This window comes from Hoplias malabaricus, chromosome 13, assembly GCF_029633855.1.
Source record: "Hoplias malabaricus isolate fHopMal1 chromosome 13, fHopMal1.hap1, whole genome shotgun sequence".
Lineage (NCBI taxonomy): Eukaryota > Metazoa > Chordata > Actinopteri > Characiformes > Erythrinidae > Hoplias > Hoplias malabaricus.
This window is the reverse complement of record NC_089812.1, coordinates 6,993,477-7,007,331: the sequence shown is the minus strand read 5'-3', so window position 1 is coordinate 7,007,331 and position 13,855 is coordinate 6,993,477. Positions and strand designations below refer to the sequence as shown.

The window sequence follows — 13,855 nt, the reverse complement described above, 5'->3', positions numbered from 1 at the left end:
AAAGCATTATCAGCATAGAGGGATGAAATTGGATACATAAAAAGATCAATAATAATAATAATAATAATAATAAAAACAGAATGCAGTGATGTGTAAGTCATGTAAACACTATGTACTGTAACTGAAAATACTACTAAGACAATATGTCAGTTTCAATATTAAAATGATATTGTTTTTGAAAAATTATATGAATTTGGTGCCAGCAACATATTACACAAACAGTTGTATAAAGTCTCCTGTATTTGATTTTTAAAAAATAATAATTAAAAAAATACATTTTTCATTGACAGAATGTAGGACCATAAAAATTTTTTAAAAAAGTTTAATCACTGTCTTTACCAGTGAATACAAAAAAATAAAATAAACAAAAAATATACAATAAAACAAAATTTCCTACACTACAGCAAACAACAGCACTGTTCTATTCTTTAATTTATTATTTTTTTAGTAAAGTCTTCTTTTGAAAAAGCTGAAAATGAATGTATATTTCATTATAATTAATTGGCAGCTGTGCTCAACATATTTCTGAAGCAAACATCATGATAAATTCCCAAATGTACTTCCAGAAAGAACTTAACGATAGCATGTTAGTAAATGTGTTCAGATTCAGTTGGGCCTGAAAAAAAAAATTCTTAAATCGTTTGGATTTATGGTACAAAAGTTACACAAACCTCAGACCTGAACTTTAGAGCTGTCTAGAGACTGGTGTGTACATCCTTGCTAGAGTTTTTGAGGTACATTCTCGCACAGTGGGAGCTGGGACCACAGTGTTTTACACCTTTACAAAAACATTCTAGTGTTAGGAGAGTCGTCTTTTCTAAAGATAAATGAAGAAATGCAATGCTTTTCAGTGTAAATTAGTCATTTATGCAGTAGCTTCTAAGCATTAATTAAGCAACTAAATTTTCATAGAATAGAATAAGCTTATCCAAAACATTTTACACCGGTAAAAAAATATTTCATGTTTCATTTGTTTTTCAAGAACAGGGTTTATAGTACAGATGCATATATATTTAACCAAAACACCATTCCCGGAATTCAAAATACAGATTGACCTTCCTTAATATACCCATAATGTTTGCTCATAAAAATCACCCTAAACCTAACCCTAGTGCCAACCATAAACATTAACACTAAGTCCAAGATCAAAAAGGTCTAAACTGGCATGATTTTTACAGATCAGCCTTCATGATAACAGACACTTGGAATCAGACTTTAAAAATGTTTAATGTGGGACAGCACAGTGGCACTGCAGGTCATGTCACTGTCACACAGCTCCAGGGTTCTGGGGTTGAGTTCAATCTCCCATTCATGTGTTTCCACTCTTCATGTGTTTCCACTACATGTGTCTGTAAGCAGTTTAGTGTGTTCTCCCCATGTCTGTGTGGATTCTGGGTGCTCTGGTTTGCTCCCACATTCCAAACACACATTCCAAATGTAGGTGAGCTGACCCAAAATGTGACTGGGTAAGCTTTTTCCTGTGATGGACTGTTGCTCTGTCCAGGGTGTGTTCCTGCTTTGTGGCCAATTATTCCAGGTGACTTCCTGACCAACAGTTACACTGAATAGGTTAAAGAGGTTATAAAAAATGAATGAATGAAAACATTTATAGGTCAGCTGAAAGGTGTATTTATGTGTCATGCTGCCTCAATGTATCTCAATGCATTTAATTTATATTGTGGTCATTGTCTTTATATTGGTTTTTAGTGTAAAGGCCTAAGATAGATTAGAAAAAAAACATTGAGGTTATATTTATTATTCAGAATGATCTGTTTATAACATTTGAAATCAATGAACCTGAAATTAATTATTAATTAGTTGTTTTATTATAATTAGTTGTTGACTGGTTAATTTCATCCTGAGTGGAAGGGAATGAATGAAATCGCTTTTGGAAATAAAACACTTCATTCAGCAGTGTACAGTGCGCAGTTGGAGATTTTACTCACTTATTTTATTTGATATATTTCATTTATTTGATATTATATATTTTATTTGATTATATTGTGGTTTAAAGACATATCCCTCTGCTGCAGGTGATTCCTGTCCAAATAATAAGCCTCCAGAGGACAGTAACTGTATAGAAACTGAAAATATTAAATAACTGGAAGCTCATCTGGTCAGGAAAATTTACTGTAATATCTGAAAAAGACATCTGGAGCACCTTGCTCCAAATTCTGTAGACCATTCAACATTAATGGTGCCTTCACAAATGTGAATGTAATCCATGCTATGTGTAATAATACCCAGTTGTTTACTATTTTAAAGTTGAAAAACATTATCCTGGAATTATTTCTATGTTTGCCCATGCAGCCTTTCATGGAATGATGAACCCCTCCCCATCTTTACTTCTGAAAGACTCAGACTTTCTGAGATGCTTTTTAAACCCAACCATGCCACTGACCTATTGCCAATTATTACACAACTTCAAAGCATTACACAACTTTACCAGTCTACACACTACACAGCATTACATAAATTTACCAGTCTACACACTATACAGCATTACACCACTTTACCAGTCTACACACTACACAGCATTACACAACTTTACCAGTCTACACACTACACAACATTACACAACTTTACCAGTCTACACACTATACAGCATTACACCACTTTACCAGTCTACACACTACACAGCATTACACAACTTTACCTGTCTACACACTACACAGCATTACACAACTATACCAGTCTACACACTACACAGCATTACACAACTTTACCAGTCTACACACTACACAGCATTACACAACTATACCAGTCTACACACTACACAGCATTACACAACTTTACCTGTCTACACACTATACAGCATTACACCACTTTACCAGTCTACACACTACACAGCATTACACAACTTTACCTGTCTACACACTACACAGCATTACACAACTATACCAGTCTACACACTACACAGCATTACACAACTTTACCAGTCTACACACTACACAGCATTACACAACTTTACCAGTCTACACACTACACAGCATTACACAATTTTACTTGTCTTTGGTCCATGTCCCAACTTTTTTTGGAATGGGTTGGTAGCATCAAATACAAAATGGGCAAATATTTTTTAAAAATCAGTAAAATTTCCAAGTTTCAACATTTTAAATATTGTCTTTGTTCTATGTTCAGTTGTTTAAAGAGTGTTAAATAATTTGCCCATCTTTGCATTTGGTTTTTATTTAAATCTTACTCAAGATGACAGTTTATCTGCTTAAAGGGCCTTATGATATGTAATGTACTAATATGAGCTTTTAAAAGTAAAATAGTAGGTGAAAATCGTATTTTAAATAAAGACACTTTTAAATAAACAATTACAAAAAATAATAAATGTAGAAGTGTGTTGGGTGTTTCAGATTCAGAAAATTTTAGATACTATTGGGCAGCATCATGTGATATCAGTGGAACAGTTAACAGTTACAGATAAAATGTTTTCACTGATTTCATTGATAGCCAATTGTTTCCAAATAAAAATAAGTCAGCAATTGCAAATCTTAGAGCATAATTTCTATGTATTTGCTGAGTTCAACATTTTGAATATAATACACCAAAATAATGTCACAGCTTTTGCATAGCCCATAAGTTCTGAAGAAAGCATCTGTATGCTCAAATGTGAAATGGGAGGATGAAACATGAAATTTGAAGGGTGTTTTTGATCAGCTATTCAGCAACATCATTCACTGTGACTACTTTGACTACTGGGGGAAAGGGACGTCAGTCACCGTGATCTCAGGTAAGATCAAATTTAAGGTTGGAATTTACGGTTGTTTGTACTAGAAATTTCTGGTTATTTTCAACATATATGCAGTTATTGGCAACACCTATGTCATAATTTTGCATGGTGATCAGTCAGGGAAAGGAACCTCATAAGCCACCACAGGTAAAATCAAATTCACTGAAGGAAGCCCGCAGTGAACAGAAAATTCTATAAGAAAAAAAAATGTTAAAAAGGCGAATTCATCTAATATTAAAAAAAAAAAAAGAAGTTGCGAAAATTCTTCTGTATCAAGTTATTGTGCAAGTGGCGCTGGATAGTTTATCAGTGTGACTACGCCTTTGACTACTGGGGAAAAGGAACATCAGTAACAGTGATTACAGGTAAGACAAAAATATATTAAACATCAGCTCCGGTCTCATATTTGATGTACGAAAAAGTACAGTCTTAAAATAAAGTTTATAGCTATAAAATGGCAAGAAAGTGGGGTTTAATCTGTGGATGAATTTATCATATGCCTCTTCAGTCAGCAACAATTTTTAGCATTGTATAGCAACGTGTTTTGTAGAAACTATAAGTAAGAAATTCTCTAGTGAACATGAAAAACAATAATGTAAGTTAAGTTAATTTCTGTGAAAGAACACCAAGAAAATTGAGCACTGTACATCTGATTTGGTAAAGCAAAATAATGCAAGCTAGCTGTCAAAAATAGTTCATATGTATTTTAATTTTTAAGCTTAAAATAATACATTACAAGAATAAACAAAAAATAAATTTTCAGAGTAACTTTTAATATGAAAAAAATATTAAAGTAAAGCTAAAACGAATATGAAACTAGTAAGAACGTACTTCTGAAAATATTTTACCTGGATGTTCATGCTGATATGTAAATGTTAAATAGATTTATTGGATTTATGCTTATTTAATTTTACTCTCTAATTATTTCCGATCTTTGAGGATTTTTAAATTTATGGGCTAGAAGCTATTAGCCTTTAATGTATGATTCAGAATTATCTGGATATTGTCAGATCAGACTCGGAGAGTCTTTTGGCATGATGTATTATTATTTAATCCTCACAGTGAATGGGCTTTGACCGTCACATCTGGTAAAAAAAAAACAGCTAATTAATACCATCAACTTAAATAGCAATGTATTTTATCGTTATTTTATTGTTATATTATTGAATCTATTGACTGTTTCAGGTAATAACCATTTTATAGTAAGCCGGTGTTCAGACTGAATAATGGAGAAAAGCAAAAATCAGAAAATATAGTGATAAGGGCATTTAATTTTTTAAAGTAAGAAATAAAACCCCACATTTTCTGATTAGGATTGTTTCCTTTAAGACCAAATGTCCTGGTTACAAAACTCAGACTGACCCAAAAATATCTTAATGTTTGAAGACATTTGTAAAAAAAAAAAAAAAGTAGATTTTTATATTGTGTTTCTTCGTCACAGTTGCATGTGTTTGAATCTTACGCTTTATGTAAGGTGATTTAAGTGTATTTATAGCAACTTTTATGCACTGCAGTGCTTTGCCGATGAGAAAAGATAAGCACAAAGATAACAGATGTGAGAGAACAGAAAAAACATAAAAATATAATTAAAACAAACAGTAATAAATATGACTGAAAATTATCCATACATAAAAAAGCACTGAATAACATATTACTTTTTAAACATTTTAAAAAGGAGGTGATAATGTCTTTTAATTATGCATGTGTGCTTGTTTTAGTTTTCATTTCATGTCGTGATATTTTTGTTTAATTAAAATTTTTGACATCTACACATTGATATATAATTAAAAATTTATTAGTTAAAAAAAAATTCAAAAGCCATTAAAAAACAGAGTACATACATAATTAAAAGACTTAAGAGTTTTAATATGCGTTGAGACTAAACGGCAAGCTTTAGAGCTCAATCACAAGGAAATGAAAAGCAAAACGTTTTTAAACCGTTATAAAGTTTTCTACACTTTCGTCATAACATTTAGCGTAGCGGCTAAATGCTGCTTGACATTGTTTAGTTTGGTCTCTTGGCTCGATGGGCTGACCAGAGTCTTATCTAAGAGATTTAAGAGATGTACTTAGGTTTTATTCTTTAAACATATATGAGATGTATTCCTGGTCGAAAACATTCAGCAATTAATGAACTAGTAGCAGCACTATAAACTATACTCCAGCCCCAGTGTAAATATTTTAGAACTGGGGTAATTAATGTTCTCTGTTCTCTCCATTCCTTATTAATAAATGTGCAATTATTTGTCATTTTACAACGTACAAAAAAAATTGAATTTAACACATCTGTGGCAGTAAACACACACACACACAAACACACACACACACACACACACACATTAGTGCGCTAGCGTCTGTGACCACACATGAGAGCTGCGGGCAGCTATCCCCTGCACACGGGCATTAGGTCAAGGCTGGTACACTGTGTTTTATGTGTGTTTGTGTTTGGCACATCCTATCATCCTATCGTATACTGATGCTGAGCATACTTGCCTAATATGAAGAAATATGTGCGTCTTAACTTTAATAAAAGTAAATAATAACCTTGGGCTAACTGAACTATAATCAGTTTATACATTCTGTGTTTGCATTGTATTAATTTGTTATTTGGAATTACATGTACTTTTTTGTTAGTTAGTCTTTTTGTTTGTATGTTTGTTTGGTTGGTTGGTGTTTATTTTTTTTTTTTGGTTAATGGAATGTGAGTAAACAATGTTATTTCTTGTGAAAATAATTCTAATTTAAGAATGCAATGTATTTGTTTCACCAGATAAACCTGTGTCCATCTACCCAATGATGACGTGTCCCAGCAGCAGTGATGTACAACTGGGCTGTTTGTCCACTGGTCTCCAGATGGACTCGCCTGTCGAGTGGACAGATAACAACAAAAAATCCCTGAAAGAAGTTTCCCCGTATCCCGCATTTTATATAGAAGGCTCTTACGTCAAAGTGAGTGTCATTAGCGTGGCAAAAACCGACTGGGACAACGGGAAACAGTACACATGCAAAGTTAGCAACGGGAAACTCAGCATTCCAGGTAAACACACAGACAAACTAGAATCTGAAATAAATATTGTTATCATTACACTAAATGTGTTGGTACTTTTTTAGGACATCTAGTTTTGCAGGATTTTTTCTTTTTTTCTGATTCCTGATTCGTGTGAAAATGCTGGTTACCCTGTGCTTTTCCTCTGTAGAATTACCTTAACCTTTTTTTAAGTTAGCCCATTAAAACAGTTTTTTGTTTGTTTGTTTTTTGTTTATTTTTTTTGTTGTTTTTTTTAGTTTATTCAACTTAAAAGCATTAACACATTTAAATGTGTAATCAATTGAGTACAGTATACTTGCATTTTCTGGTAAAGCAATAAAAATGAATAATTTGTGTATATTGTAATTAAACAGTTTAATTATAAAATCCAGGCTTGAGTGAAGAAGTTGTTGTCTTGTTTTCCAGCTGATAAAAGCCCCAAAGTGAACCTGGTGAAAGTGTCTGATGGAGAGTCCATCATGTGTGTGATTGAGGATTTCTTCCCAAAGGACTGCAGAGTTACGTGGAGAGAAAATGGACAGACGGTCAGTGGTCAGAATTGGCCGGCCTTCCGCAAATCTCTGGGCTTGTATTCAGCTGCAAGTCTTCTTAGGGTAAATGAAACCGCGTGGAGGAATAAGGTGCAGTACAGCTGTGATGTGACCCATCAGAGCGGCAACATCCAGACATCACGTTCTTTTCCAAGTAGGTGTTTCTTTATACACTAATGGGCTACAAGATTAAAACCAAAAAGCCATATGAATCAGCAACAGGGTCATGGCCATCCAAGGCTAACTGACGTCAGTGATTTTAGTCTTGTGGCTGATCAGTGTATTTGTGTATGTATTTGCAAATAAACTGAAATAAACTTGAATAACGTTTTTGAAAAACATGTTTTTGACCAAACTTTGATGATTTTAGCAGCAATTCACATCCCCTCCAAGCTTTCTGGATTTTGTAGTTTGTAAAATAGTAAGAAAAGTTCCACTGTTTTCCTACAGGTAAATTCACAGTGAAGGTCAATCCTCCCGTGGTCAAAGAGCTGTTTGTAAACAAAAAGGCCAAAATGGAGTGTGTTGTAACTGGTGATAAGCTGGACGTGGAAGGAGCTGAAATATCCTGGACAGTGGGAGGAAATCCAGCAGATAAAAGAAACATTGCAGTCAGTTCAGTCGAACAGAAAGAAGAACGGTTCACTAAGAGCAGCTGGCTGACCATTGATGACTCCGTCTGGTTCAGTGGGACAGAGGTGAAGTGCTCGACTGAACAAGACAAATTCTCTGATAAAATTAAAATAAAACCAGGAGGTAGGTGTCCAAAAACTGTGCAATTTCTTGTAATTTGGTCCAAACTGTTGTAGTTAATGTCTGCAATCACTGCCCTGTACCTCTGGATGTTCTTTAGGAAAACACCTTCACCATGTTCTATTGGGTGAGAAAAAGGTTCTGTCAAGTGTGCACAGAGCACTGTTAAATGAACACCATATATTTAGGTTAGAACCAGACAATATTAATATATAGTGCTCACTTGACAGTATCCAGTCCTCACAAAATAGTATTAACATTTTTTTTTCTTAATTTATTTAATTCCTCCTTTTATTCTGCCCAGATCTATCTATCTATTGATATCTTCATTACATTAATTTTCTCATTCTTCCCTTTATACTTTTCTCTATGTATACTGAAATGCTTGAACTGAAAAATACTTATATAATTTTATATTAATTATTATTCATTAACAATAGTTTGTGATGTGTTTCATTTACTGTGCATCATTTGTTTTTACTTGTGTTTACATTTTTTAGATAAAAGCTGTTCAGTACGGGTCAATACGCCTGATGAGCCAGTGCCAGACAAGGTGTCTCTGTTGTGTGAGGTCAGCTGCTCTCAGCTTGGGGATGTATACATCATGTGGCAGAAGGACCAAGGTGTCATGGAAGAAGGGGTCATGGTCCAAAAAAGCGAGAACCCCACCTCAGTCCTCAGCCTCCTGACCGTCACAAGAGAGGAGTACAACAAAAACACCCTCTACACTTGTGCAGTCAAACACTCCAACATGGAGGACCACTCCAGGCCCAAAGCAGGAAGCACATCAAAGAGTAAAAGCAAATGTGGAGAGGTTAAAGTGAATAAAAGGTGCTGAGTGCCTCCTCTAATATTGGGAGGAAGCATTTAGGCACCTAGGGCTGAATGGTTAAAAGGATTTTATATTAAATAAATATATAATATATAATAGTAATTGAACAGTTTTTATTGAATAAAAATAGAGATTAGGCAAAATTAGCAAAATGTGCCATATTTAAAGCAGCATAAAATTTATCCAATTAAATTTCTTCAGCTGTTACAGACACCTAGGATCCTTTATTAAACCTTTTTACACCTGGCCAGTGTGTGAGACAGGTTCTATGGCCATACATTTGTTCATTAATTGTCTACAAAAAAACTGGTTCCTTCATCTCAGGGGAATCTCTGTTTAAGATGTTTACACTTGTTAAGAGAATCATTTGTTTTTGCAGTTTCTAAATCCTACTTACTGCAGAACATATGAACTGTCAGCATTAAAAAAGGAGGCCCCAAAAAAGTAATTTTAATTGCACTTAAATCACAATCTCATTGTGTTGGCCACACATTATTCAGAAATCTAATTTCAGTTTTCCAGAAATCATTCAGCCCTACTGCCAGCAGTGCCTGTGTCTTTCTTTGTGTTGTGTTTTCTTGTTTGTTGTGTTGAGTCCAGCTGTATGTCCAGTCTCAAAGTTTATTGCTCAAATAGCTATATTATGAGAAACTAATATGAAAACTCCATATGCAGACCAAAAGCAGTGATTTGTAAATCCACACTGACATCTGTTTTAATCTTTTCATTTTTATTGTTTTCTGTGAATTTAAACTCATTCTGAAATTGATGGTTGGAACACTTTAAAAAATTGTGAGAATTTTAGACTAGAACCATGGAGAAACAGTTGATGTAATTATGCTTATGCATTAAATGCAATGAGTGGTTAAAAAATGTAGGAATTACAACCTCTAAAGCATATCATCATATGTTTTAGGTAAAATGGAGAAATCACTGTGTGTAAAGAACTTTGCAGCTGAAAGTTTTTAACAGAGAAGGAAACTACTTTAAAACAATGGATATCTCCAGTTCACAGATGATAATAAAAATGCTCATCAATTTACTAATCACTGCTGCTGGTTAGAAATTAAATTTCAGTTGTAGAACTGAGGTTTCTCTATAATTTTCTGGCTTCTGCCTGTTTTCATGTGTTTTATGTCTTGGATGGACATTGTTTTGCCTTGTCTTGTGCTTTGTCAGCTTATTGTTTACCTTTTGTTTGCTTGGTTAAATGTAATGCTTTTTATGTTCATTTTTATATTAATTCAGAGTCTGAGTCCAGTCCTTTTTAATTTCTCTGTAATAAACAGATACATACTTGCATTTGATAAACTTAGCCCTAATGCTATTCTTGTTTCTCTGAAGCAAATCCAGTGTTTGTTCTCTATCTCAGTTGTAGACCAACCTTGAACACATTCATTACAGTGGAAGAGTAGCATTTTTATTTGACATAATCATTCATTTCAGTTTAATCCAAAATAGCATGTAATTCATAAAGTTACAATGCCTTAAGACCACTTCCACCACATTTTTAAAATATCTATATAATTCAGTGGTTGAGATGTAAACAGTGTAATTCAAAGTGTTTTGATAAGAAAAGGTAAATTCATGAAAAAATTACAAACTCTGTTCAGAGGTGGTGATAGAAACCAGATGTCACCCCCGACTACAGCACAAATAATGATTTATTTACTCTCCAAAAGGAGAAGTAAACCTGGTCTTTTGAGGTGTTATATGGAATGTTGATGATGGTAAACTAAATGAATGCTAAATATGAACAATATAATTTGATGGGAACTAGGATTGGATTTTTAAAACAAATATTCTAGTTTGAAATTTCATAAAACAATATCTCAGGCAGCATAATCATAATTTCTATGTATATTTATATTGAGGACAATTTAGGCAAACGTCTATTTCCATTTACCAGCAAAATATATAATATACTGTGTGTGTGTGTGTGTGTGTGTGTGTGTTCACAGCTGATGCAGGGTCAGATCCAGGGTTGTATTTTGAATGTGACAAAGACACTTTGGAGGAGGATGAGTATAACAGCTTGTGGTCCACTGCTTCATCCTTCATCTTCCTCTTCCTCTTCTCCCTCATCTACAGCACCATCCTAAGCCTCTCCAAGGTGAATTTTCCACCTTCTGAAAGTTGCATTTTATTAACACCAATACCTCCAAATAATAATAATAATAATAATAATAAAAATAATACTTATTGGATTGGCGACTCGAAAGTGTCCGTAGGTGTGAGTGTGTGAGTGAATGTGTGTGTGTGTCTGTGTTGCCCTGTGAAGGACTGGCGTCCCCTCCAGGGTGTATTCCCGCCTTGCGCCCGATGATTCCAGGTAGGCTCTGGACCCCCCGCGACCCTAAAATGGATAAGCGGTTACAGATAATGGAGGGATGGATGGATGGATAATACTTATTATTATAATGACAAAGAAAGAAATATATTGCAAAAGTGTTGAAAGAAATATAAGTGACTTAACCTTATTAAAGCATTTATTAGTTTGTAATAGTGTCTTACATCTTCTGAACAATGATTTAGAATCTTGTAATAATTACTTACTCTTTTGTAAGTGATTTAATTTCTTAAGAAAATAGTAAAATACTGTGAAGTGCCTTTTTCTTCTTGTTGTGTTAAACTGAATTTTATACAAATCATATTAATATTCTTTGCTTTTACAGATGAAATCATGAAAAAAACAAAGACAGTCTTCATGCCTTTTCAACTTTTACTTTCCTGTTGTGTCAGTCTGAAGATGGGAGTTACAACATCAGCTCATGAGTGGTTATAGCCATTGGTTGAATGTTCATTGTTTTTCTTGTCTTAAAATTAAATAAATTATGAAGTAGAATACATTAAATTAATTTCAATTAATTTCTCTATGGCTTTTTCTATAATTCAATCTTTGGAAATTATTTTCCCACAAATTTTTAAGGAACACAGAGAAATTAATAGACAAAATATAAATAAATATGTATATTTAATTTTATTTCGTTTCATAATTTATTTAATTAATAATGTATATAGATTTCATCCTTCCTTAACTAAGTGCATTTTCATATATTTAATCACAAATATCTCATAAAAGTCAATGATTCATTCATTCATTATCTGTAACCCTTATCCAGTTCAGGGTCGCAGTGGATCCGGAGCCTACCCAGAATCACAGGGTGCAAGGCAGGAACACACACTGAAGGGGGCGCCAGTCCTTCACTGGGCAACACATACTCACACATTCACTCACACACACCTACGGACACTTTTGAGTCGCCAATCCACCTATCAATGTGTTTTTGGACTGTGGGAGAAAACCGAAGCACCCGGAGGAAACCCACGCAGACACAGGGAGAACACACCACACTCCTCACAGACAGTCACCCGGAGGAAACCCACACAGACAGAGAGAGAACACACCACACTCCTCACAGACAGTCACCCGGAGGAAACCCACACAGACACAGGGAGAACACATCAACTCCTCACAGACAGTCACCCAGAGGAAACCCACACAGACACAGAGAGAACACACCACACTCCTCACAGACAGTCACCCGGAGGAAACCCACACAGACACAGGGAGAACACACCACACTCCTCACAGACAGTCACCCAGAGCAAACCCACACAGACACAGGGAGAACACACCACACTCCTCACAGACAGTCACCCGGAGGAAACCCACACAGACACAGGGAGAACACACCACACTCCTCACAGACAGTCACCCGGAGTGGGACTCGAACCCACAACCTCCAGGTCCCTGGAGCTGTGTGACTGCGACACTGTGCCTCTCTAAAAATGAATGATTTGTACATATTTTTTGACTGGAAATTAAGTAAATAAAGCGTGGTCTCTGAGTGAAAAATACTGCACATTTGTTCATGATTTTCTTCTAGTTCAGAGTCAAGCTTGTAGGGATGTCAAGCATGTTGAGCTGTCCAGTGCTATTGTTTTAGCAGCACAAGAAACTATATGTGGTTTCACATGTCTCAGAGGAAACATGTCCCCTCACAATTCCAGCCTAGTGGCATTATATGTGACAGAGAATGTTTAAGGGAATGTTTAAGGACTAAAGAAGATTAAATGACTAAATTAGAAGAAAATAGGTTTAAAAATAAACTACTGTTTGTGGACTTCGTATGAGCAAAAACAGGTGCTAAAGTGAAAAGATGTTTCTAGACAGTTCTGCTACGCAATCAGGAAGTGAAAGAAAGTCTGAAAAGCAGACTTTTTTTTTGGAACATGTGCTGCTTACTGTGTAAACCCTGAAAAACAATTGTTTACATTTATGCATTTGGCAGACGCTTTTATCCAAAGCGACTTAATTGTCTTTTATCTGGGCTTACTATTATATCTCTAGTGTATAAAGCATTTATGTAACATGACATTAATGTAGAGCTAAATATTGGGGCTATAATAATTAAAATCCAGTCTTAATCCAAGATTAATTTATATATTTCTTTGTTTTTAATTCACAGAAGAAATGTCAAAATGGCTTTTTAAACTAACAGATATACAAATTCATTCATCACATGATAAAAATGCATTCATCACTTGGTACACTATGCATCATTCACCAGAGCACCATTGAATACATCTACTTTCACGTGCCATGTAGGTCAAGGTGTTTTGATTTTGGGAGGCATATGCGTGACTTACAGGCCTTTTTTAAGTAGGGATTGGGTAGAAGGGATGGAATGCATAAGATTAATTAGGGTCTGAAAAAGTTAAAAAGAAAACATATAAAATAAAATTAAATAAAAATAATTATGTTACTCTTTATTCAACCAGCACATTATATAATACAAATAAATAGCAATATGAACTTACTCTCTGGGTGGACACTGGGCCTCCTGGGCCAGTAAAGCTAGTTTCTGCCTTGAATAGGCCATTACCTCCTCATGGTGTCATTGATTCTGTCCCACTCAGGGTTGCCAGTTCCTCACTGATGCCAC

At 34.7% G+C, this 13,855-nt stretch overlaps 1 protein-coding gene across 1 annotated transcript in view; it reads left to right on the top strand.

Moving 5' to 3' along the window:
• LOC136665205 (immunoglobulin mu heavy chain-like) overlaps positions 1–12,741 on the top strand; it is a 118,373-nt gene extending 105,632 nt beyond the window's left edge. The window contains exons 7-13 of the mRNA XM_066642795.1: positions 3,993–4,107; positions 6,513–6,779; positions 7,197–7,475; positions 7,772–8,077; positions 8,575–8,880; positions 10,877–11,019; positions 11,582–12,741. Of these exons, the coding sequence (XP_066498892.1) occupies positions 3,993–4,107; positions 6,513–6,779; positions 7,197–7,475; positions 7,772–8,077; positions 8,575–8,880; positions 10,877–11,019; positions 11,582–11,593 (1,428 nt within the window). The 3' untranslated portion in view covers positions 11,594–12,741. The remainder of the gene's footprint in view (positions 1–3,992; positions 4,108–6,512; positions 6,780–7,196; positions 7,476–7,771; positions 8,078–8,574; positions 8,881–10,876; positions 11,020–11,581) is intronic.
• Positions 12,742–13,855: the final 1,114 nt, after the last annotated feature.